This window comes from Chenopodium album, chromosome 10 (genome assembly GCF_948465745.1).
Source record: "Chenopodium album chromosome 10, dcCheAlbu1.1, whole genome shotgun sequence".
NCBI lineage: Eukaryota > Viridiplantae > Streptophyta > Magnoliopsida > Caryophyllales > Amaranthaceae > Chenopodium > Chenopodium album.
In genome coordinates this window covers 59,842,820-59,867,794 of record NC_137843.1, presented here as the reverse complement: position 1 = coordinate 59,867,794, position 24,975 = coordinate 59,842,820, and the positions used below count along the sequence as shown (strand labels likewise).

General features: G+C 33.8%; 2 protein-coding genes and 2 pseudogenes across 3 annotated transcripts; 1 reads left to right on the top strand and 3 right to left on the bottom strand.

Moving 5' to 3' along the window:
* Positions 1-4,390: 4,390 nt before the first annotated feature.
* On the bottom strand, positions 4,391-5,529 carry LOC145564395 (heavy metal-associated isoprenylated plant protein 39-like). Its single transcript, XM_081624705.1, has 3 exons — positions 5,375-5,529; positions 5,089-5,167; positions 4,391-4,932 (listed from the first exon to the last, which is right to left on the bottom strand). The coding sequence occupies exons 1-3, from the start codon at positions 5,378-5,380 to the stop codon at positions 4,601-4,603; spliced, it is 417 nt and encodes a 138-aa protein (XP_081480831.1). The 5' UTR covers positions 5,381-5,529; the 3' UTR covers positions 4,391-4,600.
* Positions 5,530-8,348: 2,819 nt separating this feature from the next.
* Positions 8,349-9,745, bottom strand: LOC145562753 (heavy metal-associated isoprenylated plant protein 39-like). The gene is made up of 3 exons (XM_081623125.1): positions 9,618-9,745; positions 9,080-9,155; positions 8,349-8,879 (listed from the first exon to the last, which is right to left on the bottom strand). Exons 1-3 carry the CDS (start codon positions 9,621-9,623, stop codon positions 8,548-8,550), a joined length of 414 nt encoding a protein of 137 aa, XP_081479251.1. The 5' UTR covers positions 9,624-9,745; the 3' UTR covers positions 8,349-8,547.
* A 4,324-nt stretch (positions 9,746-14,069) lies between these two features.
* LOC145562754 (protein REVEILLE 6-like) lies at positions 14,070-23,204 on the top strand (annotated as a pseudogene). The gene is made up of 8 exons (XR_014094447.1): positions 14,070-14,452; positions 17,283-17,348; positions 17,603-17,726; positions 17,941-18,099; positions 18,211-18,333; positions 18,987-19,096; positions 21,667-21,726; positions 22,726-23,204. The product of XR_014094447.1 is annotated as a protein REVEILLE 6-like (transcript).
* A 281-nt stretch (positions 23,205-23,485) lies between these two features.
* LOC145562752 (uncharacterized protein PAM68-like pseudogene) lies at positions 23,486-24,137 on the bottom strand (annotated as a pseudogene).
* Between the last annotated feature and the right edge of the window lie 838 nt (positions 24,138-24,975).

The window sequence follows — 24,975 nt, the reverse complement described above, 5'->3', positions numbered from 1 at the left end:
ACCGCCAATACCCTCGACCAACCTGATAAACAAATCTACCCACGGACCACCCCCACAAACCTGCAAATCCACCCACAAGCCACCAAATCCGACCAAGAATCAAGCAAACCACTCACGAATAACCAGATCTAAAACCCACTAGTGACATGGATTAGAGTTTGAAGAGAGATGAGAGATGAAGAAGATGAATTGTGAGATGAAGGAGGAGAGAGAGCTGAAATGAGAGATGGAGGAGGAGAGAGAAAGATAATTAATTTAGATTAAGGTTATAATGTTGTGTAATTATGTGTGATATTATGTGCTAATAATTTTTAAATGAGGGTATTTTAGTCATTTTGACAGAAAAAAGTTACTAAAATAGGAAAGAATTAAGTTTGTTGCAAATAATAGTTAGCACCCCTTTTTGGTAAATGTTGCAAATAACTGTTAACGTAGTATTTTATTTTATTGCTCCTTAGTCCTTACTCGTTGGGCATGCGCTGTTCTTACGTCATTCATATGCCACGTTGAAATTTCGCAGTTTCCAATGTGTCTAACCTTTTTTCTTTTTTTTTTTTTCCCAAATGTGTTAATTATCCACGAGTATTATGGTCATTACAGGGATTGCTGTAAGTCTGTAACCACTAACCAGGCTGCGAAGTACGAATAGAATCTAAATGAGGTTTTTTTTTTCTTTGGAACGTTAGCAGGGAAATTTATTTGTTCCAAATTAAGCTCCGCCAAGGCAAAACACTCCTTGAAATACTCTCTCCGTTTTTAAATACTTATTTCACTTTTTATTTTCAATCGTTTTTAAATACTTATTTCATTTTCTTATATGAAAAACTTTTACAATATTTTAATTTAAGTAGATCTAACATAAATAATATTTTATTAATTTCATATTCTTTCTCCTCCAATTCTCTTACTTACTTTTGCTTTTTACAATTTTTTATTCTTCCACAAACCTCACTACCTCCCTATTTTATTACTTTCTCCAAGTTCTCTTAAAACTTCGCGCACGAAGAAAGGGAGATGGTATTTAAAAACGGGGGGAGTAGAATCTAAATGTTGAGCTTGTCATTCCTAAAAGGGAATAATGTACTCCATAATTTCCTATCCTTGTATTTCCTCCTTTTATTTTTTAGTTGATCCGCATTGACTTGTATATTATTGACCACCTCTTCTTTAACCATTTTTTGTGAATAATATATATTTAAGGGTTATTTTTTAGTTGATCCGCTTTGACTTATACATTATTCACCATCTTTTGTGAATAATATGTAAGAAAAAACATATTCATGTAGTATTTTTAAATTTATATTAATCAATACTATCATAATATATATAAGTTTTAAAGAGTGAGAGATAACTTGAATGGTTAGAATATCCCGTTCGATTCCATGAGTTCTTGTGATTGATTCTCATCACTCGTCTTGTGACTCTCTAAACACCCAAAAATGACAATAGTAAGAGTAACTCCTTTACCTTATAAAGTGGAACCACCTCTTTTCTTTTTCCAATGTGCGACATTCACAAGGGGGCTACAATGGGTTTCAACAAGATTATTAATTTTCATTTTTCCTTTTTTTTTTTAATTTATTTAGTCGGGTTTAGAGAATTTGTTTTATACTTACTCCGTTTTTAAATACTTGCTCCATTTCTATTTTTTGTACTATTCATTTATCCTACTTTGACTCATATTTGTGATTTATACATAAGAAAAAATATAGTCTTGTGGGTACTTGTTGAAATTATCTCAATGAATAGATTATTAATTTTCAATTGTTAGAATTTATACTTATTTTTAATTAAAGATATTAGTGATCAAAGATTATCATCGACATGCGTGTCTAAGAATAATGGAACAAGTATTTAAAAACGGATGGAATATTTGTATACAATTGCTGACTCATTGATGAGTCCCATGTTTGTAAAAAAAAAAAAAAACAAAAAATCTAGTTCACTTAAATGCATTTGCTGACTCATCGATGATGCAATGCAATGATGGTAGTTCACTTAAAAACAAACCTATAATTCTTTTTTTTTTTTTTTTTTTGAAAAGGAACAAACCTATAATTCTTTACTTGTTTTAGTACGGATTATAATATAATATAATATGATATGAATCATATGATATACGACGAGTAATGGTCTAATGGGCACATGCACCAGCTAAACTCATACGGAGTATTGTTCTTCAAATTTTTCCAGTAAACTACGAGAGTAGGAGTAATAAACAATGGTATCTTTGTTTGCGTACCGATTATATTTAAAAAATTAAAAAAAAAAAAAAAAAAAAAAGGTAAGTAGAAATAATTTTTAGGAAATCCCTATTGTACATGCATTGTTTATACAGCTCGTGTGCGGCCGGTCACACCGTGTGACCACTTAAAATAACCCCTATAACATTGATTAAGTAACCCCTTTAAAACTGATCAAGTAACCCCTATTACACTAGCAAAGTAATCCCTATAATTAGGGCTGTACACCGGTCCAAAACCGGACCGGACCTGACCCGGACCTGAACGGACCGGGACCTGAATCTCTATATTTTGAGGACCGGGGACCGGACCTGAATCATCAGGTCCGGTCTCGGTCCAGACCTGAAAAATCAGGTCCGGTCCGGTTTTGGACCTAGTGGGACCTGATTTTTCTATTATTATTTTTTTACTAAAAAAATCAATTTGAAAATTGAAAAATGCAACTGACAAAATCAACTACTGTAGTTACTCTTACATAATTACAAAGGAGTTTCAATACTCTGTATCAATTCAGATTTAACATCAAAATTAAAAAAAATGAAAAAGAAAAAATAAGAGCATGCACTATCAAGCAACCAAGCAGACACCAGCTACACCACAATTTTCACCAAATATGCCACCTTTGAAGCAGGTGGTTGCGTAGGAGTAGAGTAGTAGACCGTGAGGCGAGTAATTGAGGGGGAACGATGTGCGATCTGGTGGCTGCTGTCGCCGACGCGATTTAGAGGTTGTGGTCGCTGGAGTCGCGCGATCTAGTGGTCGCGGTTGCTAAAGTCGTGAGATCTAGTGGTCACAATCTCTAGAGTCGCGCGAGGTGGTTGCGGATCTACAGTTCGTTGGAATTGTGTGCCAAGATGGTGGATAACCATCTCGCCGGTGTCTTCGTGGTGGTAAAATGGTCACCGGTGGCTTGGTGAAGACTTGAGGGAGATTAAGGGAGAGAAGTGAGAAGGAGAGCATTAGAGAGAGGCGAAGATTGAGAGTTAGAATTAGGGTTGAAAGTTAAGGTAGTATTTATATTTTACAGAAAAAAAGCATCTTTACAGGTTTCAGGTCCGAACCTGAAACCCCCGGTTTTAGACCGGACCCGGACCTGAAACCGGAATCCCTGATTTTCAAGGACCGGGACCGGACCTGAATCTACCGGTCCGGTCCAGGTCCGGTCCAAACAGGTCCGGATCAGGTCGGGTTTCAGGTCCGGGTTATATTGTGTACACCCCTACCTATAATGGTTGACCACACGGTGTGGCCAGCCACATATAAGACTTTGTGTTGTTTATATGTGTGAGTGTGACCTGCTAGGCTGCTATTAAACATTACTACTCCGTACTTGCCTAATAACTAAGTTTTTATATATAAATACCCCATAATTCTAACTCGTGCTAAGCACGATTTGTTTAATGTAATTAATGATTAAGGGACCTATTCTGTTCAGCTTAATTTTAGTTTAGTTCACTTCAGTTCATAATTTCCTTCTCTCATAAACCATTAATTTCAACTCTATTCAGTTCACTTCAATTTAGCTGTTTTCAATGAATCAGAATAGGCCCGAGTTATTTTCATTTCAATGGCCACATGTTCCATGCAAAATTGCATGTAACAATTAAATGTATCCACAAAAATCAGGAATTCATAGTGTCATGCTAAATTGCAAATGACAAAATGACCTGCATCGTCAAATTGTCAACTTAATCTAACTTTCGCTTGAGAAGTTTGAAAACTCTGCTCGCATAACATAGTAACGACTAACGAGTATGTACGAAATAGTTTAGTACAGGGAAAAAAAAAAACCACTTCAAAGGCAAGTTCGATGTGGATCAACAAAATAAAAATTTCAGTAATTCAAAATAATTTGAGATCGACTAACACAAGTCACTAACTATTAATGTATTTTTAAAGAGAATGGATAGAAGGCCGGATAAACTTACACTTTTTAGTTTTTAACATCAGTGTCTGGCTGTCTGTTAATGGTATATAGAGGTGAAAGTTAAGCTGTTTCGTGGTGGGTTTTATAGACAACTACTCCTTACATATTAGTGAACAATTGGACATGGAGTTTAATAGAAATAGGAATATTTATTATAAAAATTTTCAAATCTTTGAAGGAAACAAATGTGCTAAGTTTTAGCATCTTACAAAAAATTACATAAAATAAATAATAATAATAATAATAATAAGTTACACCTATACCGCTATACGTAATCCACATTTACTTTTCTGATCAATGTTATTCACCTATTTAGAACTTAGGAGAGATCAGAGCTATTTAATATTATTAATTAATAATGAATATATCTAACCAAAAAAAAAAAAATCAAAAACATCGTTATAAAACAGAGGGAGTACTCCAACCATAATTAACAAATGACGCATCCAACTGGGTCTTCTTCCACACTTCTTGCATAAGCATAACCATTGTATCTAGAATAGTATGGATCAATGTAGTAGGTGTTACTCCCAAAGTTATGGGCTTGCATTGGATGAACATATTGAATCACTGGGACTCCAGCTTTGGGCTCCTCGGGTTTTTTGGGCGCTTCTTTGGGCTTCTCAGGCTCTTTTGCAGGCCCAACTGATATTATTTGAGATGAATATCTTTTCCTTAGTTTTTTCACCACTGTTATAGGATCCATGTCTCCTATTATTGTCAATTTCCTTGCCTTTATATCCATTGAGATTGAATCAATCCCTACAAAAAATTTAAACCCAATTTTAGATTTTTTTTTGAATAAAAAAGTATTTGACTTTTTAAAATAAAAAAATTAAAAAAAAAAAAAAAAAAAAAAAACCAAATGCCATGTTATTATGAAAAGCTAGCTAGTTATTTTGGGACGTATAGAATTACCATGAATAGAAGAGACTAATTTTAGAGCCTTTTGTTTGCAATTCAAATCGTCATGGACGTCCAATTGTAGCACCAATTTCTGTAGAAAAAAAAAATATAAGAAAAAATACGAAGTAAGAATTATTTTATTATATTGACAATAAACATATAGGAAAAGAGGTAAGTGTTAATTATAAGTCGCATTTAATCTATTTGACGAGAACCAAAAAAAGAATATCACTAATAGATACAAAAGCGTCTTTAGACAAAAGACAAAGCATCAAAATTAAAAGGTAAGAGATCTAACCTGCATTTTTGCTATGTTTTTGCCTTACTTGATTGGAGAATTTTACACTTTAGAAAGAAATTAAAATGATGATATTGTAAAAGAGAGTAGAAAGTGTTAACAAATGAAAGTGTTGAAGTATGAAGAATAACAAATTATGTGCAATATTTATATGAATAGAGAAAGTGGAAATTAAATCAAGACCACTTACCAAGTCAACTGACTAATGAAAGCCAAGTCTTTTTTATTTATTGTAAGCCTTGTTTTAATCTACCTTTGTACTGTCATAGTGGAAATGCCGCGTGTCAGGCTAATCAGGTGAGCCCAATGGCAGCTTCCAATTTCGTCAATTTGTCATTTTTAATTTTTGTTTTTTAGTCGTATTTTGGTTTTTTTTTTTTTTTTTTTTGGTGATTATAGTGATAACCAGATCATGATTCATGAATGTGATCTCTAAATTAGACTTATACAAGTAACTTTTTTCGCCTACTTATTTATACTAACTCCGATTTTGACTTTTTTTTTTTTTTTTTTTTTTGCAATTTTGGAATATTATTTGAGATATAAAATATTTCAAAGTTACAACTAAAAAAAATCGAAGGTAGTATTTATTTTAAATACACACTTACGTATTGATTTGATTAGTTTGTAAATTATTGATTTTGTTTATTTGCTATAAGTTGCTTTATTAGTTAAGATCAGGCTTACTTAAGGTTTTGATTTCTATGTGAGATTTGAGTTTTTCAACGTCCGTAATCACTTATTTTGACATGTTAGGGGATCGATTTAAGTTACCTACTTGGCTTAACATTAAGCAGTTATGCACGTTTTGTGTTATAGCATATCTCAATCGTAGCATGAATTACTTGAAAAAGTAATAATCAAATACAAGTAGGTGTTAGAGGTGTAAAACAAATTTGTAGTGTGCTTACAAAATTGCGAATACAAATTAAAAGTAATAATCAAAGTATGTCCCACAAAATATACGTGATAGAGGCGTATAAATGCAAATTGCCTAATGAAGAAACGATGACTTCATCATGGTCAACATTAGTCGTCAATGAATTATGCGTCAAAGTCTTCTCATTTTCTGTCTTGAAGTTTCTTGCCCCTTGCCTACGTTCTAGTCGTTCCTTTTCCTAAGCCATCAATATTGACCTTTTTTCCTTTACCACGACATGCATTAATATGTTATTTACTACTCCCTCCGTCCCTAAAAGAACGACCCATTTGGCCAAAACTTTGTCCCAAAAAGAATGACCCATTTGCATTTAAACACCACCAATTTGCAACAATATTTGTGCAAAATTAGCTTCCCCATATAAAAAATTTCATTTTCCATGTCATTTTATTACTTTCTCTCTCTATTTTTTTACAAACCCCATGTAAATTTATCTTTCCAATATACTTTACTTATTTTTACTTAACTTGCTTAATACCCGCGTAATCAACCCAAATGGGTCGTTCTTTTTGGGACGGAGGGAGTACTCTAGTATTCATCAACTAACTCATGGTAAGATAATGTTACATAGTTTACCCTTAATATATAGTAATATAAAACCACGAATATAATTCTTTTAGCACGTTGTTTTCACCAACTAAATACGTATTTTCTAAAGTAAGCCTTGTTTTTTGAGTTTGTGATCAGAGCAGATCACAGCTGCTTAAAAGAACAAGATCTTATTTAGTCAAATATACTTTGAAGAAGTGCTTCGTATATATACATTAAGAAGCTAAGACCATGCATTGTATCTTTATATTTATACTGTTTATACGAGAACTTTTATATGTGTTGATAATTAATTAAATTAATTAATCAGTTAGAAGAAGTATATAACTCATTAACTCCATATACCGTAAATGAAATACTAAGGGGATTGAAAAAGACTTGTACTACTTGATGTTACTAGTCCATTACTTCCTCTATATCTTAACAATATTATTTGTTTTTCAATGATCATACTATTCATACTTCATCCATTTAATATTAATTAAACAAAAGGGTATTATTTATGAGATATAAAATATAATTTTTTTTTCCAATTAATATTTAACGGAGGTAGTAGATAGTTGATAATTTGGTATGGGTATTATTACACATCATGCATCAAATGAATTATTGTCCTCATTAGATTCTTATCAACACACAATTCCAAACTTGAATATCGATTTGGTAGTGCATAATTAAAGATAATAGTCAAAATTCTTAAAGAATGTCTTAATTAGAGACATCAATATCATGCAAAATCACATATTAATTAAGTTGATTGCGAAATAGGGAAATGGAATATAATTTACTAAAAAGACTAAAATCGATTATTGGCATATTTAACAGAGAACAGTAGTAAATTGTCACAATTTGTACAACAAGTGTGAACTTGGAAAAGTGAGTGGAACATTATTTGTTAGGTGATCAAACGTCTTGGGTGGGGTTTTAATGTTTCATACATTGACTACATTGTCACATTTTTACAATGACTCCAAATTAAATGCATGTAGGAAGTGGTTAAGACTAAAAAAAGAACTACTTTGGCAATATTTAAATTAGTTTTTTCCATTTTTGGAAGAGGAAGAGTACAAGAGTAAGATTAATCATTAATTAGCCTTTTTTTTCATAGTAATACAACCTAATTTATCAAAAACCTAATTAGAATATTTAATTTGAAAGAATTTATCTCTAGATCCAACTTCCAAATTAAATTATTATTGTAACATTTTATAAGTTTTACTACATAACAGATGATTAAATCTATTAATATTATAAAAAAAAAATGTGAATTGACAAACGTAAAACTTCACACATCACGTGCACGACCTTTTTATTTGTCCAAAACTTATTAAGATGTCCAAAACTTATTAAGATAATACGCATAATATACCTGTAATTCAAGCTCCTTGAGGATATACATGTAATTATGCAATTGATCATTCACAAATCACAAGTTCACAACAAGAAGTCAACAATGATTCCATGTCTTTTAAGTGGAATAGCTTAAGTGCTTAACTTAAATAATGAATACATATAATAGATAATGACCCTTCATTAACTAGAAAAATTATGTTTTATACAATTATACCTTACATATTATTGGCTTATTGCTGATAACTATACATCAAGCATCTCTACCACACTCCAATTAAAATTCAAGGCAAAACTCATAAAATGACTAAACAAGCTTTGAAAATTAAACTATTTAACAAATAACACAAGTGTTTGGATTTTCTTCCACACTGTGATTGCTAACAGGATGATAATGAACATAATAGGGAGGTGCGTAAAAGCCCGTTACAACCTCACCAACTTGGGCCTGACTCTTGGGCTCTTGTTTCTTGGGCTCATCTTTCTTCTTATTGTCCTCTTGTTTCTTGGGCTCATCTTTTTTCTTCTCGGGCTCTTTTGCAGGCCCAACTGAGACAATTTCTGTATGATACACTTTCCTTAGTTTACTCACTAATGCTACTGGATCTATGTCTCCTATTAGTGTCAATTTTTTCTCCTTCATGTCCATTGAGATTGAATCAAGCCCTACAAATTCAATATTAGCTTGTCAACATACACTTTTCTCACCATTCATTTAATTAGATTATTCGGATCAAGTCCGTTTAATTATATTTGGGTTATGAGTCATTCAGATTGAGTCTAGTCAAATTAAGACACTCTTACTACTGTTACGAATATGATATTGTGATAAATTAGAATTGAGGAAATAAATCAACTATTCATACCAGTAACAGAAGAGGCCATCTTCATTGCCCTTTGCTTGCACTTCTCATCATGAACATCCAATTTCAACACCACTTTCTAAATGGTCCAACAAAAAAAGTAGTATTAGCCTTAAAACAACACACTTGTATATAGCAAGATTGCAATAGTAATTAATTAAGTAGCATAATACTATAGAGTATATAATGAGTTTAGTCTATAGAACAATTAAAAGAGAATTATTATTATTGTTATATTGAGATTTGAGAACGGGAAATCAAAATAATACATTCATCAATCATCACAATTCTAAAAGTACTATTCCCTTGGGTCGTGATTTATTTTTTGGAGTTTAGAGATTCACAAGGGCGAGTGTGAGAATCAATCCCAGGATCTTGTGGGACCGAGTAATTAGACACTAGAGCATAAATCTAACCACTAAGTTGGGATAGAGGAAGTAATAACAATAATACATAATAATATAACATGATGCATAATGAATTGATGATGAATCACCAAAAAAAGGGAAGAAATAAAAAGAAATGGCATCTTATGACATACCTTCATTATTGATAAGGAGAGTCGTAATCCGAGATCTGCGTTGAAGTGTTGTAGAATTTGTTCCTAGATTGATTAAGAGAAAGATGAAGAGTTTGAGAAGAGAAAGAGTTACTATACGTAATAAATAAAAGAAGGAAGTGTATTTATATTGAGATGTAGTCAATAGTGAGTCAACCAAATGAAGGAATTTAAAGCAGTGGGCTCGACTAGTGTACTCGTATAAGTACCATCCACCGTCGACTCTCAATAATAAAAACCCTTTTGCCGTGTAGATTGGAGTTAGATCTTGGATGTGGTGCCGTTTTTCCTCTACTTGCCTTCTTTGGGAAGCTTTGTTGCCTTCTTCTTTCATAACTTCAGTATTCATCAATAACTGTATACTAAAAGACATACTAACAATAACACGTGTTATCACCATATGATCTTGTCGAGAGCAAATGGTGTGATCTCAAATTACCCATGTTGGACTATACTTATGTGATTCACTAAAAATTACTCATACTTGTGTATTCTATGGTAATAAAGTAAAAATGTTTTATTTCTGCTGTCTTTGGTATGGCTTTAACTAACTAAACTAATACAGTATAATCTTATACGGAGTTATATACACTTATAACAAATTTTTGTATGGTGACAATGGCAATCAACACATCAATTTTTTTTCCCAGAAATGTTGGCTATTGGTTGAATTATAAAACTTAATCAACATTGTTACCTCATAAAATAAGTATGTATCAATCAAAAATATTTTTATTATATTTTTTTCCCCAATTGGATAATTTTAATCGAATTTTCACTTGTTGTGTGCTGTACTGCCGGTAGTTGCGCTCAAAATTTGTCCAGTTATGCTGGTAAGATCATGTATCACAATAATAAGTCATGTACTCACTACTCAATATTCATGTGCTATGCTTAAGGAGTATATACAATTAAGCCTACCACGACTTTCCAGTCAATGTTCGATCTAGGTTTTTTTTTTTTTTTTTTTTTGGGAGATTTCCCAAGTTTTGGTACTTTCCTATGAGTAATATGTAAATTTATCTAGTAATTAATGCATGGGATACTTTGTATGGAGTAGATGTAAATTCGGAGTACTCTGTGAATACTAAGAATTGAAAAGGCGTTGATTTTCATTAGTGTTTTAGCACAGGTAATATAACGTTGTGAGCTAAAATTTCCATTTGTAGAACTCGTAGTTGTATCTTGTATGTCATTCATTTTAGCTTGAGTACATGTACTACGAGTCTACGAGTAATATAACAAAACTATTTAGATTAAGTTGAGCTTCTTAGAAGACTATGCTCATGGGTTAGTTTGCGATAAAAGCAAACAGACTGCTACAATTATCATTTGATTTTAAGATGAAACTTCACTTTGAGCTTTATTAGTGGGTCTCTAAAACGAGAAATAGACTTCTCTCGATGGCATGACTACTATCGACCACAACCACGTGTGTAAGTGTGTGTTATAAACTTACACATCCTAAAAAATGGTTACACAAAAACAAGGTTTTACTTGATCCTCCCAAAGTATATTAGCACAATCAGTATCATTCCCACTCATGGATTTGGGACCTGAGTTTCCTGTTTCTGTTTTTCCCTTGTAGGCTCAAGGATAACGATTGGGCTCAAGGAGAAGGATATGCTTTGACAGAGTTCAAGTTGGGCTAAAAAAGGTAAACAAAAATTTTGGGAGCCCACGGTTGTTCTACTATTCGACCCATTAGACATCAATAAACAGACCACTGAGGTGAAAATAATGTACAGACTAAATGCACTTCATAAGAGCATCATCACTCGTGGTATAATTTTATACCACGATGTAAAAACTCATAAAAACATGCAATTTTTTACTACATTGGTGGTATATACTAGGGCTGAACAAAACTAGGGCTGAACAAAACTACCCGAAAAAACCGAAAACCCGAAAAACCGATCCGTAACCGTTCCGAAAATTAGGGTATCCGATCCGATAAGCATAACGGTTCGGGTACCCATTCCGATAATTTGTTATCGGGTATGGTTATGGTTATCATTTTAAAATTAACGGTTACCCGATCTGATCCGATAAGCATTTTTTTTGCTTTTTTTCCCTACTTAAATCTATTAATATAAATCTAAACTTTTACTTTACTTCATAATCACTTTATAATATCAATGATTAGTAATATTATTAATAATTTGGTCAAGATCATATGGTATTGTTTTTAATTAGTTGTAAATTATATCATAATAACTACATAATTAAGTTTAATTATCATTATTGGATATCTTATTGGGTACCCGATAACCGATCCGAAAATCCGGGTACCCGAACTTATCAGTTTCAGTTATGGGTATCACTTTTAGTGATTTTGGTTTTCGGGTACCCTTCCCATGCTCACCCCTAGACTATATACCATTCCATGGTAAACAATTGCTTTGGTCCCCGTGAAACATGAACCAACCAAGTCACGTCATGTGGCCCGGTTATCATGTACTTTTATTTTTTTTTTCAATTGCATTTTGAGAAAAAATTATAAAGTAAAAAATTACCATTGTTCAAAATTTTTCAAGAGCTACACATAGACACCCATATTGATATAGTTTTATTTTTCAAATTCACTTTTTAATACATAAATTACTTATTTTATTTAATCAACTTTACAAATATTAATTAGTTATTTCCAATAATAAAATGAAATATAATTATAATTAAATTAAGTGTATTATTAATACAAAATAGGAGAGAGAAAGTGTGGTGGTAAACTTTTTTTATACCATGGGTGGGATGATTTTTGGAGAAAGTATATTGTATTGTAGTATAGATAATGTGGATGAATGAGAAAGTGGTAGAGAGAGAGAGAGGGATGGTATAAATTTTTATACCATGAGTGATGATGGTCTAAGCACAAAAGGTACATTTATTTATTTTCTTATGATACATTAGGAATTTTTCTTTATCAGATGTTTCCCTCGTGAGGAGCATGAGGATTGAGGGGGGCTTTCTAATAAAAAAATATTGATGCAAAATCATAATGTTTTGAATTTTAACATTGATTATGATTTATGAAGCTCGTTTTGATATTTTTTTTATTATTATAGAAAATAAATTTAAGTGCTAAATATATTTGGATTTTTTCTAAATGAATTGATATAATATTTTTATAACTTATACTTCAAAATAATTAAATATACAAAATATATATTAATGCTCAGAGTCGTGCGTTGTCAAACAAATTGAAAATCAAAATGAAATAATTAAAACAACATACCGATGTATGGTACTCCATAGTCCGTAGTAGACTAGTAGTAGTAATGGTAAGAAGAAGAAAGGGCAAAGAAACTTAGCTGCCTACACTATAGTGGTTAAATTAGGTAATACAACTATGCAAGTACTAATTTTCTATAAAGAGGAAAAACTTCTTTCAAATCAATTGACAACTTGTAGTCTTGACTAGGTAGGGGAAGACAATGGAAAATCAACCCAAAAAAATCTAGTCTTGACTAGGTAGGGGAAGACAATGGAAAATCAACCCAAAAAAATCTTGAACCTGGAAAAAAAAAAAAAAAAAAAAAAAAAAAACTTGAGATTTCAATTGGAAAACTAAAAACCTTACACAAGAGTAGTCAACTATAAAGATGGATTTGATAAGGATCAAACTCCCACCTTGTGATTGGGAATTTGGGAGAAGGTATATCTATCATACAAATCTTTCTAACAATTACGAATTAGCAAAATTATACACATACTTCTTTGATTTTATTTTTATTTTTATTGTTGCAACGTTGATTATACACTCAAGCATACTTGAAGGAATTTACTGAAGATGATGGGTTTACGACACTTGCCCCAACATGTGTGATGTATCACATCTTATATCCGGTCAAAATAAACATATAACGCTATATGCCGATGACCCTCCACTTGATTAACCGTATATACGCATAAAAAATGGTAGAGTCAATGCCCACCATACATTATAATAGAGGATAAGATATCATGTGAAAAGTATAGGCAATTAGGCAAACTAATGTGAAGTAGACCTTACTCAATCACTCATCTTTCAATCAATGTTTAAGTGGCCTCTAATTGTATCAAGATCAAAAAGTAGCCAAACACAAGCATATGTTGATGGACTAAGCTCCACCTTTAAGAGACCACCTAGGAAGAAAGGATATCAAAGCATAAGATATTTTTCACCCATATGTGTCACAATCTTATTGGTCAATTTTTTGCCATAAAGTATTCTCCTACCAAAAAAATTCCTAATATTTTGTCATCTCCACAACCTTAGGCTAATATGAAATGACACATTAGATATTACTTAATAAAAAATATTAACAAAAATTTCACATTATTATACACTAATCAATAACGTGTCGACTTCGCATTGGCTAATTAAACTCCCACTTAAAAACTCATATCACCATATAAATAAGCAAATTACTAAATAAAGTATCCTACACTACATTTTTCAGCTGCTCATCATTTTTATTTTCTTTCAACCCTAAAAAAAAAAAATCAAAAAAACAAAACAAAAAAAAATCTTCTATCATCTTCTTCTGTTATCTTATTGCAACTTTTCTCTCTCCTCTCCTTTAATGGTGTCGATGAACCCTAGTTCGCCGGAAGGATTCTACTTGGACGCTAATGGAGTCGCTTTGCCGGGATTGAACCCGTTCTCGGCGCCGCCGCCGGAGGAATCGCCGGCGACGGCGGCTACTGCGACGGTGTCTTCTCCGACGGACGATTCGAGTAGTAAGAAGATTAGGAAGCCGTATACGATTACGAAGTCTCGAGAGAGTTGGACTGAACCTGAGCACGATAAATTTCTTGAAGCTCTTCAGCTGTATGTTGAATTTCATGCTTTTTTAGTTTACTTTTTTTTTTTTTTTGGTAATTTTAAAATTGATTGATATTTTTTAGGGTTTATTAGTGATTATTACTCTATTAGTTGTTGGTTATGTTGAATTGACTTAGATTGTGCTAGGAAACTCAGAAATTAGAATTATGCCTTTTGAGTCAAAAATTTCTGCTATTTTCCAGAATTACGAAGAATTGGTGAAATTTTGTGTTAATTACTGTAAGTTAGTAATGATCAATGTTATCGCGAAAATTTTACTGATTTGAGGAATCCCTGGTTGGATGTTTGCTTGATTTCCCGCTCTAATTTTGTGGCATATTGGGGGGAGGTACTTGATTCTGGTTGGTGAGTTGTATGATCGATTATAATTTATTTATGGCTTTGGAATTCGTGAAGATGCGATTCTAACTGGGCAATAAAAATTGGGGTTAGTTATTAAAACATGTTTCCAGATTGATTGGTAAGGGTTTTAGGTCATGCTTTGATAATGCCTTAATGTGCATTTTTGTGAAATGGTCAATTAGTTACACAATTAGGTTTATTAGCTGTTTTTGTTGGGAAAGGCAGCTCATTTTTCTCTTTATGCTACGGAGATGAAGCTAGCAACATGGACAATTAGGAAGCTTTCACGTTTGTGATTATATTGGCCCTCTTTTTATCCTCTAAATAGGAGAGGGTACCTACTTACCCGGACAAAAAGGCAGATGGACAATTGTTTTTTTTTTTTTTTTTTTTTTTTGTGGGCTGATTTTGCCCCAAAACAGTGAAACACTTTTCAGTCCCTATTTGGTTACACAACTTTGTGCTTGTTTGATGAGTCACCGAGTCACCGTGATCCATTAAAGCTGCATCGTGGAGCAGTCTTGCAACTCAAAAAATGATATATATTTAACTCCTTTCACTTGTTTCATGTTTGCCTGTCCTGTTTCCATAATTTCCTTTTAGGATTTTGATATATGACTTGCATAGAGTTCAAACCATCTAATGATGGATGTTCAGAGGGGAGGAGCTTGAGCTTTATACTTTAAGGGCTTTTTGGTTGAGGGTAATTGAGAATAGAAAAGCTAATTATGAACCTAAAATCCCTTTGTAAGTGTTTGGTGGACATTTTCATATATTCTCCTTTCCTCACTTCTCAAAATATTTTTTCCTTAGCCCCTCTTCATGTTTCCCCACACTCCCATGGGATTTGAATTCTTCAAATTAGGCATTTTGTGATCTCAACCCTTTCACCATCTTTCATCAACACCATTGGCCTTAAAATATGTGCCACTGACAGCCTTGACCTATTCACATTGCCCATTACATGACCACCGCCCACCGCAAACACCTCAACGTAACATCATTGCCACTAAGCCTCTTTCCCAATGCCACTACTTTTCCAAATCACTGTGAATTGTCGGCACTATTATCAACATACCTACCACCGTGATCACTTTACCAAGTAGTGTTTTCGCCAAATTATAAATCCAAAGGTCTCGTCACTTCAAATTTTCTACTCTATTATGCTTGAATTTGGCCAAAAAGTAGGGTTGAAAGTCAACCATAAGAAGGCTACTTTGTGGTCTCATTAGTAGTTTTTGTGGAGAGTGGGAGGGAAGATGGTGGTGATGAAGCATGGATCATAGATACTGGAGGTCAGTGATGGCTTGGTGATGTTGGGTTTGTGGTAGTGATAAGATGTCTGTGGTGGAAAAGGGACTATTAAGATATGTTGGGCTTGATGAGTGCTGGTTGTGATTGCTTTTCCTTTTTATTCTTTTTCTGCAAGCACTTGAAAATTTGAAATGGAATTAAAGCTCTTTCCCCTCTCCACCCAGACAAGATGGATCAATGAAGGAGTTTTTATACTATTCCTTTCGTTTATCTTTGTTATTTCCTTTCCTCATCTTCAAATCAAACTGCCCCTTATTGTTATTAAATAAATAAATAGTGATGTAAGAAGGGTCTGGCAAGCAGAAAGACCAGGAAAGTGAGAAGACTGAGAACTTGGTGTGGCTGCTCATATATCAATTATGAAGGAGGTGTATGTATCCTTGAGGCGTGTCATAGTAGAAGATATGAACAGTTTATAAGCTTGAAAAGCAGCATACTGAACATTGAATTTCCTTCATATTTTTCTACTAAGAAGTAAAGCGTCATTAAAATTGCTGTAATGTAAGCGATGAACTGAAAAGTAACAGGTAATTGGTAATCTAACTTTGTAATGCCATGGAAAAAAAGTAGAAGATTACTTACTGTTGTATTTATAAAATAAGATCAGTAAGACAATAACATAAGTGAAGAGATTGAGTGTAAAAGTAGCCTTTGAAGGCTCTGAGATTGATGAGATCAACTACTTGTTGGACTTATAGTGGGACTTTTGATCATAGATAAATATTGGTCCACCACCTGGTTACCTTTAAAGAACAGATTCTTTCTTTTTTCGGTTGTTAACCTGATGTCATTAGTGTTAAGTTGAAAGCATTGAAATCTGTGGGTTCACGTTTCAGCAATAGAAACATAGACCATTTTAGTCCAAATATAGTGGGATGAAGTTTTTCCCTGGTATTGATTTGGGATTCTGAAACTAGTGAAGCTGGGCGACAACCTTACAAACTAATATAAGTGTTATGACAGGCAGTTTGTTGATATTTTCTTTCGGTGACCTTTTATATTAAGATTATTAACTATCCACCCCAAGCCCTTGAATAACATTACACTTGTACTTTCTAGCTAAGCTTGAATTTCTATAATATGTGATTCTGCCATATTCACTCAAATCTTTGTTTAATGTATTAAAGTATGTAGTACTAATTCTTTTTCCTTACTTTCTGTAGTTTTGAGTTTTTGACCGTGATTGGAAAAAGATTGAAGCTTTTATTGGGTCAAAAACTGTTATTCAGGTAAATTTATTGCAACTTTTCTAGATAATTGAAGCAATAAATGTTTTTCCCAGCTGTGATAAATGTTCATGCTGTATAACAAACAGCTTTTGCGAAGTTCATGAGAAACTAATGCCTACTGTTTAACGCCAAAATTGTTGTCCTTTTCATGAACCACTAGTGTTTTTTTGTTTTTTTAAAAAGCGGTGTCTCAGTTTTATCAAACTATGAGAATTCCCTATGAGTAAGGACAATAATGATAGTAGCTTCTGCAGATTCGCAGTCATGCTCAGAAGTATTTTCTGAAGGTTCAAAAGAGTGGCAGCAATGAGCATCTACCGCCTCCTAGGCCAAAACGAAAAGCTGCGCATCCATATCCACAGAAAGCTCCTAAAATAGGTTAGCATTTGTCACTTCTGAAAGGCAATATGGAAATCCCCCCCCCCCCCCCCCCCCCCCCAAAGCTAACCTTTCTTTTCTGGTTCCTTAATGTGGAGGATTTTCATGATGGAATTGCCTGATTGATCTCCAATTTTGTATTTTGTTATCTTTGTTGCACATTTTGTTTGAAAACACTGTGTGAGCCAGCTCTTGTCTTAAATCTTTGTAACAGGTCCATCAGTTTCTCAACCAACAGGTTCTTTGCAATCGTCTTCTCTTTTGCTTGAACCTGGGCTTCAAAGGCCAGATTCTACTACAATACCCCAATATCCTAATAATACTGCAGCTGTATCTTCATGGGTCAATAATTCTCAGCCTAATGTGGCTAAAGGTTTCTTTACTTTTACTTTTTATTTTTTAATTTTTTAATTTTATGTTTTCAGATCTACAAGCTGAATTTTCTGCTTTTAGTTCTTAACCTGTTTGAGTTTTGTTTGATCAGGTGAATTAAAACCCCCAGTGCCACCAATTGCAAATAACTGTTCAAGCAGTACTGAGAGCACAGCAATGGCACGCAATACCGGTGGACTGAATGAAGCAGTAAAGCATGCTCCACCATTAAGAGGTGGTTGATAAATTCTCTACTTTTTCTTGTTTAAAAAACTGAAATTTAGTTCATAGAAAATTGCATGTCTGTGATTAGTTTCAGACTTTCATCTTCACCAGTATAAGTATGTGTATATTTATACAACCATGAGCCAAAGGAATAGCTATGTTTGGTTGTTCATGGCCCCTTGATGCAACTTTCTTCCTCTTTGTGGGTTTTAGCCGGTGGGACTGCTGCAATCACTGTCTTAAATGCAGTTGCAGGGGATGTGGTGCTTTAACTTATGAATTGTATACAACAAGGAATGTATGATTTTAACCCTGCTGCTACGTAATAACGCAATGGAATTTTGTATGTATGGGTTTATTCTTTTTATAGAACAAGCTATAGTGTCATTCATGTGTTCCATATCTACATAACTATATTTTGTTTATTGTTTATATTTGTGTTTTTCTGTATTATATGGAAAAGGTGAGTGATCTACTAAATATAAGTCTTGCCTATCTCTGATGTGAGTTAATATTAAAAGGCTCTTCAGTGTAGTTCTGGTCTGTTTGATTTTGTTTTATTGTTGCAAAATGATGTATGCTGTGTTTTTTTTACTATGTCCTTGGCTGTTTTCTATATACTCATTATGCACTCATTCTAAGTATGTGTTGCATTTTCTGCAGTTCTGCCTGACTTTGCTCAAGTATACGGCTTTATTGGCAGTGTCTTTGACCCAGAAGTTAGTGGTCATATGCAGAGGCTTAAGAAGATGGATCCAATTGATGTTGAAACGGTGTGTTCTCATTCAGTTATCTGTCATTGACATGTTGTTGATATGTTTTTTTTTTCCTTTTTCTTATTCACTGTAGTTACTTTATTAACCTTATGCTTGGTCTTTTCCAAACAACGAATTGATTAGATTTGTCATTTTCAACAACCCCCCCACCCCCCACAACAAAAAAATAAAATTTCCCGTGTCTTCAAATCAACTTCATTTAGCTCTTTGATATTAGGATTGGGTCAATGCCTCATTGTCAAGGTATATATAACATTCCTAATATCTATATCCAGAAGCCATTGATAAGCTGGGTCAACATCTAATCTCTAGGACGTGGCATAGCCCCATTCAAACCTTAAATCAGCTATGTTTCACCCCTATTATAGGCTATGCATTAAGTACTTGTGCATCTTTCCAACTAGGTGCATGCTCCATTTGTAAGGATAAGGCTTGTTTGAGGCAAGGGTACATGTAACATTGAGGCCCGTATTAGTAGACCAAGAATTTGACAAAAACGTCATTCACAGACTAAAATATATCAAAGATTAAGGTAAGGCCAAGCAAAAGGCTAAGGAAAAGGACTGGGCCAAGTCCAAAGACTAAACCATGGCTTCTTCTGATGTCCATGCTAGGCATCTGTCATTCTAGGATTACCAAGTTCACCTATCCGGCCATCCCCTTTCTTAGTGATCTATATAACCCTTTCACATTTGTGGCTTGCTTGAATACATTATCTGCTACTCTGAAAGACTGAAAGTGTAACCAAAAGCTGAAAATTTGCAATCATGAAATGTCAGTTTTTTGGGTCCTGTTTCTGGTACATTTTTCCATTTTAGACATCAATATTAATTTTAGAAACATTCAGAATAAGCAGAAGATTAATATTTTGTATTTTTATAAAGAGGATTGTTTGTACAGGCCTTCAGGGTATTGTAATTTGCTAACTAGTGTTTTCTGTAGTGTTTTCAATTTATACTCCCTTTGGATTACTGAGAAGCAAACTGTGTATCTATTGCTACATCTTTGTATTAAACGTTCTACGATTTAGCTAATTGTTTGTTGTCGCAATAAAGATCTCGTCATCAGGCTATATAGTCAATTTACACTTAACAGATGTAACAACCTCAAAAAATGTGGGAAATGGGGCAGTCAAGCAAAGTCCGTAAATAACCTTCAGAGTTTCCTAGAGCTAATGAAGTGGTGAGACTGTCAATGACATTGGATCAAAGCTGCCTAGTTTAAATCTTTTTGAAGGTTAAATTTTATGGTTGTGTATTTTCTTGAAGACTGACGTAGCATTCTTGTTGAAGTTAAAATTTAGGATGACTTACAGTCTTACAGGTACCTTTATACCCTTGTAATGAGTGGACTGCAATTGACGCAAGGTCCAAGACCAATTTGATTTACAAAGGCCATAAGTTATTATCCTGAAACTCTAGGAATAAATGGGGGAAAGCTCTGCTATGTCTGAAATATTTTTTGGGTGACAGAGAATTTTTGGACAGAATATGAGACGATGGAGGGAAGTACTTTTGAATCTGTCAACAGGCAGTGGCCCTCGAGGCTATAGATCATACTATATTTTTGATTGATTTATTCTAAGTTCTTGCAAGAGCCATTATTGAATCTGATGTAAGATCTTTTCAGAAATTAGAAGCAAGTCCTGCATTTTTTATCTGAACCATAAATGAAAATCACTCTGTAATTCACTACTTCTTTGAGATCATCTGGTGTGCTGCACCAAAAATTTGAATATTAATAGTATTAATTTTCAAATTCTAATGTCTTTTAATTTATAAATGTCGCTAGACCTAAATTTAAATTCATTGGCATTTAAGTTCTCTACTTGAGTTAACATGTCTATGCCGACCAAGACTGTAGGTGATGCTTAATTCCAGGTTTTTTTGAGTGTTTAAGGTTATAGTGTACAGTTGTACACTTATAACAGTTATAAGTCTATGAAACCTTTCACTGGCCAAAAAAGAATTTTGTTGTGACTTGGAGCGTTAGTCGTTTTGGAATTTGGGATGACAAAATGTATAAAAAGACAGTAGAAGACTAGAAGCAATTGATAGTTTCCAAGTCCCTGTTAAATCCTGTTTGAGCCTTGAGGCCCATGGAACTGCACTGTAATTTGGGAAAGTTTTGTGAACATTAAGCAGCCTCTGTGTCCCCATTAAATATCAATACTATAGATGATTCTGGAGCAGACATCATCATGCAAAGCCTATCTTATAAACCATATCTCACATCCTTTAAAAGTAATTTTTAAGTTCTGACAGAAAATCCTTGTGCAAGCTCACTGCGAACCTCCTCAACTTCAAGTCAATACTCCTAGAAACTCTATAATCATATCTCTTTTTTTGTATCCTAGTTCAATTTCTTTGAAACCTTACTCGTGCTTATGATTGGAAGCATCTAGCATGTAAAGATGTGCGTGTTGTACATTTGCTTTCACAGTACTCATTAGGGAAAAAAAATTGTATTTCATAATATCTGTTTAGTTTCTTGTCTTGATTTTAGAAAATGTGGTATGTTGGACTGTTGGTATTGTGGCTTAACTTCATTTGTTTGAACTTTTGCAGGTATTATTGTTGATGAGGAATCTCTCAATCAATTTGAGGAGTCCTGATTTTGAGGATCATGTAAGTAAAAAAAATTGCATTACAAGCGACTTTCTTTTCCTAAATCACTGTTGTTGCTTTCTCTCCCTCCCTTTTGGATGGGTCTTCTTTCTGTCCCATATATGTTGCAAAACATCTGCCTTAGATTTTATATGTGGATATGGTGTTTTAGTTATTTGTATCTGACCTAAAAACCAGCGTATCGTGTTCTTTCCCCAGGAAATTTATTTAGAAATACAAACACCCTCCTTTGATTTGGTAATTGGCCTGCCCTGAGTTGAGGGTGTTTAGAGCAGTGTAAGACATCATTCTGGAACCTCAAAGCATCTGCAGACTGCAGGTGTATGTAATTGGGATGCTAGGTGACAATCTCAGTAGTGTCACATTTTTCTTTCATGCTAATCAAAACCCTTGGGATTGAGTAGGAGGCTAGAATATAGTGGGAAGTGCAATAGGAGATAACAAATTTTCCCACATGTGTAATACCAAGTGTTCAAGTGGTGCAGAGTGATTTTTCCTTGGAAGAAAGTGAGGGAACAGAGAAGACAGCCTGTATGGGTTGAGCATGAGAACTTTTATCTTGCAGGCCTTCTTTACTGGCCTAACTCTCTTATCTGAATCACATGTGACTGAAGCTGTACTGTTATACTCTTGCTGATCTAATATGAGCGCAATCGAAGATTTACCTGTGTGATTGCATCATGAGTGTGACACAAGGTGTTTCAGTACTATGTGTGTATATCAATGCTTTTTAAGGCTTTTGTGGGGTTGCTATATGAACTGATACCAACGGTCCTTTTTCCCTTCTATGTTACGATGCATCAATCCTTGTATTCCCGTATTTATTTGGGTTCCTGTCAATGTTCTTTGATTTATAACAAAAAACATTGAGTTTAGTCCCACCAACTCTTTTTCTATTTTAAGGGCTCTATTGGTTGTGGTATATCCGTATATGTATATCTGATTACTGGTATTTTTGGTATCATAAATGTTTATTATTTTCCTTCTTTTCGTTGACAGAGAAGACTGCTCTCATCTTATGACATTGACTCTGACAAGGGCATTCCTGGTGGCATGAGAGATGTTGTATGTGGCAAGTGATGAGACTAAGTATAGTGCTGCGGTGCTGCCATGTCCTACACAAAAAGGGGCGAACCATGAACGACCACTTTCCCTGACCTTTTTCAGTTGATAATTGGATATAGGATTAGCCTAGTTTTTCTTCAGTATCCTTTTGTGTATATAGGAGAAATTCGTAGAAGTAGCTGAAATGTCGTTCTATTGGTTGTAAAGCTCTCAGTTTGCTATTGATGGTTTCGTGTATAGGAGGGAGGCTCTGTATATTTGAGGGTTTTTTGGGGTCTCAGACATAAAATTCTGTATGTTCTGTGCAGTAAGTTATCTTCTGCTTCTTTAGTTAAATGTAAGTTGGCTTGTATATTTCAAAAGCTAATAAGATACCAGACAACTGATCTCCAGTGTTGTTCGTGTTGATTGTATTCGAGGTTGTTGTATCTTATTGACTACTAATTCATGGCTTCATGCCTAATGTTAATAATCATGTTTATCAATGCATCATCTCCATGCTACTGCTACATAATTGTTTCTTCTTGGCTAAATATTTGGTCCAATGTTTTTCAATATTTATTTATTTTTTTTTATTATTTTTTTTTAAAGAAGCTTTTAGAAAAGTTTGTTGCTTGGGAGTAGTATGATTCAATTGCAATGGGGGTGTTTATTTTTGACGAGACAATGTAAATTTATGTAGAACAGTAGGATAGATTCGAAACACCCTCTTATTTTGAAAAACTATCATATACTTAACATTTTTCTTAATCATATTCAAAAACAACATATTTGCTATCATAATCAATTCTTATTCTCTTCCTCTTTCCACATCTCATCCCAATTCTGTTTGGCTTCTTCAATACCAAGCAGGGAGCCTTTCTTCTCAGCATCCCAACTAGTTGATAAAGATCCATATGGAACACCAAGAACTGAGCTTCCAAAGAACACAAATGTTGTTAAAAATGGCACCCAAATAGGCACATCCCACAACTGTTTTTCCTTCAATATGTCAAAGAGTTTTAGCAACAGCACCCCAATTACCATGGGCGCGCCCACTGAGGTCAAGATCCTTCTTACCATCCTATCGAAAACAACCGATGGGATTTTATCATCGTCATCTTCTTCTTCTTCTTTGTTGTCTTGACTCGAGCCTTTTTTTGGTGCATTTGCCTTCTTCTGTATTGAGTCATTTGCACCCCCAAATCCTTTGGATTGAGCATGCAACTTCCAAGAGCTTGTATAAAGTGAATGATGGTTATTTATTGTTGTAGAGTAGAATGGTTGGCTTCTTTGATCCCATAAAGAATTAAAGATGGTTTTGTAATGCAGATGGGTTGTTGATGAAAGATTGCCAAAGTTTTCATCCTTTCTTCTTGTTAAGCACTCTAAGTTTAGTGCCTACCATACAATGCAAGATAATGCAAAATACTTGTATGTTTTGAATATTGTCAAGGTTTATCCGAAAACAAATGGGTGGTGGTGACCTCATTTGGTATGTATCAAGTGGAGATATTTTCAAAGAGCCTTTTTGTCTCATTGTTCTATCATCCTTTATTCAAAAATTTAAGGAATCAATTATCAATCAAGCAAACAAAGTATACCAAGAAAATAAGCGTGAAAATTCTCATAATGTGGCTTAAGTAATTACTAGTATTATTTGTTGTTGGTTTTTTTTTTTTTTTTTTTTTTTTTTTTAATTTAAAATCTCCCCAGTGGAAATTAGATGATGCACCTAGATAAATGAAATTCTTTATACCACTCACCTTAGATAATATGTGGGTTTTTAATGCAGTATAATTCATTTTGAGACTAAAAGCTTTGTTGTAGTAATGTAATTATAATCTGCAGGCATTGGGTTTTATTAGGGCTGAGCAAAACTATCTGAAAATCCGAAAATCCGATGATCCGATCCGTATTTGATCCGAAAAATATGGATATCCGATCCGAAACAAATTTCGGATCGGATATCCGATCCGAAAAAATCGGATATCGGATCGGATATCGGATATCCAAATTTTGGATTTCGGATATCCGATTATCCGAAATCCGAAAAATCACTTATTGTTACGCACTATGTTTTGGTGAATAAATGATACCCTCAAAGGCCCAAGGCCCAAATAACTAACCCTAATTCCCTCAAAACTCCCCCAGACCCCTACTGCCTCTTTTCTCACCATCTCTCTAACTCTCTTTCTCTCTCTC